Source organism: Palaemon carinicauda, chromosome 5 (genome assembly GCF_036898095.1).
Source record: "Palaemon carinicauda isolate YSFRI2023 chromosome 5, ASM3689809v2, whole genome shotgun sequence".
NCBI lineage: Eukaryota > Metazoa > Arthropoda > Malacostraca > Decapoda > Palaemonidae > Palaemon > Palaemon carinicauda.
Genome location: NC_090729.1, coordinates 65,797,074 through 65,801,803, shown reverse-complemented (window position 1 = coordinate 65,801,803; position 4,730 = coordinate 65,797,074). Strand labels below are relative to the sequence as shown.

The following is a 4,730-nucleotide window of genomic DNA, read 5'->3' as shown; positions in this document are numbered from 1 at the left end:
ATCCCAAAAATCCCAAAATACATTCTAAATATGTTGTTTTGAAAGGTATATTTCATTATTGAGGGACAATGCACGGTTTATGCGACTAGCATATTAAATGTAAGTTTCTGTATTATTACAGTAATAATTATGAATGAAGTTTAAACTTACAATTAAGAAGATTTAATGAAGTCAGCTCATTAAGACCCATTCACACAGAACACAAATATAATAGTTGCCGATAAATTATGCTTTGGATATTTGTTTATATTTATGCTCTATGTAAGACCAGTAATAAAACTGTCGGATTTTCCTATCTTATGAAACATATGAAACCAAATTTATGGACCAGGTTTATGAAACTAAAGAGGATACTTCTTTTTTTCTTGAATAATTAACACATACTCACAAGCACACACTCATGTATTCTGATGCCTCTATGCACTACAAGCAAGAGAAAAGAAATCCCATCAATGAAAATAATCGTGTTAGAATTGAGAATACTAAAAACATCCAGTATTCGTTTTTATTAAGTGGTGTTGGTAGGGGAGCTGAGTGGGGCTTTGGGATTACAGGAGCAATAGACAGTGAAGGGGACCCATTAGTTTTCCCAGATAACTATTTTAAAGTTATTTGAACCTTTGTTGGTGTTTGGGATGGTTTAAATAAATAACGGGTCATTTCGGATAATATCATAAATTACAATGGATATTGATGTTAGGGTGTTCCATCTCTTTAAAACAATGGTTCCTAACCTTCTTCCAGTGGCGACTCCAATTTAGCTACACCATATATTTTGCGACCCCACTCAAATATCAAGGCTATATCCTTTTTGTTTTCAAATAAAAAAGACAATATAATTGATCAAGGTATACTGTTTATCTTTTGAATAGCAAAAACTTCAAAATGCACTTATATATGATATAATAATATAATTTGTTTATAAAACACACACTGCATAATAGAATGTTATTGATATGAGTAACACAAAACTTATCTTGATAATATACAGTGATTTTCTTCATGTGATGGTTGGAACTGATTTTCTACCGCCAGTATCTCAATCCGCAATGAAGTTTTCGATACAGACAACGTAGTTCATCTTCAGCATGGAGATTAGTTCTCAGCATCAGCTTTACTGTAAGTAAAGATGGAAAGTCACTTCCCACATATGTCGAGGAAGAGGGCATAAAATTTTAAGCATACCTTCAGCCAAATTTGGATATCGAAGTAACTGCTATATTCAAAACTGAATCTCTGTTAAGGAATCAGAGTCGGCTTTGGCACTATCAGATCTATTAAGATCAATAAATTCCTATTGATATCTTTCAGGAACATTTTCAATAGCTGCATAAAATGGTTTATTTGAGGTAAGGTATGGGAGAACTGAGGCTTTTCTGGAAAATATTGGCTAAATTCCTCTTTTAAAGTGTACAAACCGTAGGATAAGTAAACTTTGAAAACTGTTTTTGAATGGAATATCTGTATTATTTTCTTCAACAAATGCATTTAATATGCGAAACATGTACAAATTTCTCTTTCATCCTTTACTGCCAAAGATCCAGCTTCATTTGGAAAGCATTTAGTTTTTCTGCAATATCACGAATGATGCAATTTTCTCTCTGAAGTGGAAGATTAAGGGAAAATTCTAAACATGTAGTTTTTGCCCAAATGATTCATATCACCTAAGAAACTTTAGAGCTTTGTTCTACCTTGCCGACATCCTTATCATTAACAAGCTAGTGAAAGGATAATCTTTAACTAGCGAGTAACTGAAATCCTCGGTCCTCTGCCCGTATATGTTTTCAATATTCGCGAGTTTACAAACTTAACTTTGTTTTGATATTCTCTTTTTTTTATTTTTTTTTTATTGAGACAACACCTGCAGCATACATCGTTAGACAGCTGAAGACCACCATCGTGTTTTGCAATGGCAGAAAGGGGTTCTTCCCCTATCCCCCCCCTCCTCCCCTCGAACAAGAGTGGAGAAAGGCAGGATAAAAAAAACCCAGATGCTTACTTTGAGGAGCCATAAAAGCTCCCCTAGTCTCCTGCAATGGAACCAGTCCCCGGAACTTCAAAGGACCACCCAGTGCAGACCCTAGATCGCCCACCAGCGACCCAAGAAGATGTTGAGACTGAAAATAACCCCTCTCAAGAACCACCTTCACAAACAGCAACAACTGGAGATTCTAAGTTTAGGCTTACTCCAGGACCCAGTATTACATCCTATACTGCCATAGTAGCCATGGAGGCTAGCAATCCTCACCTCAACATGACCATACGTCCCAATCGCAGGGGACAGTTGGTCATAACAGCAAAAGATGAGCCAACAAAGACCTACCTTGAGCAGCAAGAAAACGTACTCAAACTGGACATCAACGAAAGGCCCACCACCATTATTATTGTGTATGACTTCGACCTTCCACTAGAACCTGTGCTCCAACATCCCTCCATCATCACTGTCAAGAGATGTGAAGGGAAAGCCGGAGGAAGATCCCACAAATTGGAGGCCGTCTACAAAGGATCTCGCCCTCCTCACCTCTCCTTCGGTCATTGGGGCACATTCCGCACCGAAGAATACTTTAAGGAGCCACTTCGATGTTTCCGGTGTCAGAAGTTTGGCCACAACAAAACCCGCTGCACAGGTCCAGAGATCTGTGGGGTTTGCAGCAGTAGACAACACCCCACTGCCCACTAGTATTGCCAGGCATAAAACCATCGCCCGCTGCCCTAACTGTGGAGGATCCCATCATGCTTGGCATGATAGATGTCCCCACAGACTTCAGCGAATTGCAGACCGCCAGGGAGCAGACCGCCAATATAACCTCTATCCACGTCAGCAGCGTCGAACGCAACCACCTCCAACTAAACATAACCCTCCACCATCCAACCACACCTCCCAACAAAATCTTAACCCTTCCAGACATGCCATTCCTGAACTTTCCTCTCCTCCAGCACCTAAACCTCAACGTCCTCCCAAACCTTCTCCTAAAGCAAAAAGATCCCCAACCCATACTCCTCACACTCCCTCAGCTTTAAAACTTAACTCTCCAACCAATTCTCCCACTGTCACCCAGCCAAAAAAAACAGAACCCAACCCATCCTCCTCTGCATCTATCACTCACACACCCAACATTTCCTACTCCTTAAAAGAATTTTCTAACATTACCAGCTCCACCGTCACAAGCAAATCTAGCGCCTCACGCCCCTCCAAATATCCTTCAAACATTGACAGCAGTGAGTACGACCTTTCTGCTTGCCTTATGGATGATCTGCTAGCCGCCATCAGCAACATCCTTCGCAACTTCTTGCGATCCCGCAAAATCAAATTTACACAGGAGTCTCTTGATGACTTCATGTTTGACAACGCCACCAAGGAACTATGATCTCAATTCCCTTCATAGTTCCTCCTGCATATGGACCTAATATAACCACTTGTAACAACCAAAACATCCAAGTGAAAGTGCTCCAATGGAATATTTTCGGACTTCGAAACAAGCTTGCATTCCTCCAGTCTCAAACCTCAGTGCATGACCCTGACATTATCATACTACAAGAAACTCTGCTTAATGAGAACATACCATTTACGTTCTCAGGATATAAAGTATACACAACGTATCTATCACCAATGACAAGAGGACTGACCACCCTTATCAAAAGCAGCATCCCCTTCAACTACTACCAAGCATAGACTCTGGGACAGAGGCAGAGACTTATAGTGTCCAGATATCTCTGCTAGCCACGACCCTAACAGTCCACAACATCTACAAGTCCCAGCAAAAAGCATCAATGCGGGGACACTCTTCGCAGCAGCCTCCGACGATGACTCAATTATTGCAGGCGACTTCAACGCTCATCATCAGTTCCTGAACTCAATATTAGAAACAAATCAAAGTGACAGACACTTGCAGGCCCTACTGCAAGAATATCCTTATGTAGCACTGCTCAACAACGTCACAGAAGACCCCCATCTAAAAGGAGGTACCCTAGATCTCACCTTCTTATCCAGTGCCATACAAAGAGGAGCTAAATGGCAATTACATCCTGTATTAATCAGTGATCACTTTGCCATTGAAGTTAAACTCGAATTGCAGAAATACCCCCCTCCTCCTCCACCCCCAAAAAGATAGAACCCAGAGTTTGCCAACTGGGAAAAATTCGTAACAGCTATGACAGAGTGGGCTCTGGAATACATAAAAAACCCGCACGATGATATCTCCACCCTATCAACCGACTTCAGCAAACAACTAGAGGGAGAGCAGCCAGTGTATTCATGCCACAAAAAAAGAACTCTGAGAAGAAACATGCTGATGCCTGGTACTATAACAGTCTCATCAAAGAAATGAATGCTAGAACAAACAGAACCAGGAAACTTCTTAAAAGACACAGAACTGATGAGCTACATAATTTACTTGTAGAGATCATCATACATCCTGTGCAAATATCATTGGAAGTAAAACTAGACAAATGGTACTCATGGTGCCCCGAGGTCAACTTCAGCACATCCCTAGCCAAAATATGGGGCTGGTTTAACAAAGTCTCTGGGAAGTACAACACACCCAGAGTCACACACCCAAACCCATTAGCTGAAGCCAAGAGGATTGCTAACAACTTTGTGGAAAAGGCAAAAAGTACCAATCTACCTCTGCAAACTATTAACAGGCAGAGAACACTGCTCCCAATTAGAAACAACATTATTGAAGCCGCCTGCAACATGTTAGATGATACTGATCACCCCTATACCATGG

At 40.8% G+C, this 4,730-nt stretch overlaps 1 protein-coding gene across 1 annotated transcript; it reads left to right on the top strand.

The window, feature by feature from the left end:
- Positions 1-2,035: 2,035 nt before the first annotated feature.
- Positions 2,036-3,368, top strand: LOC137640942 (uncharacterized protein DKFZp434B061-like). Its single transcript, XM_068373399.1, has 2 exons — positions 2,036-2,341; positions 2,412-3,368. The coding sequence occupies exons 1-2, from the start codon at positions 2,036-2,038 to the stop codon at positions 3,366-3,368; spliced, it is 1,263 nt and encodes a 420-aa protein (XP_068229500.1).
- Positions 3,369-4,730: the final 1,362 nt, after the last annotated feature.

Coding starts and splice junctions, on each gene's coding strand:
- LOC137640942 (XM_068373399.1), top strand. CDS start 2,036: ATGGAACCAGTCCCCGGAACTTCAAAGGACCACCCAGTGCAGACCCTA. Junction 2,342..2,411: donor ACCTTGAGCAGCAAGAAAAC/GTACTCAAACTG, acceptor ACCTTCCACTAG/AACCTGTGCTCCAACATCCC.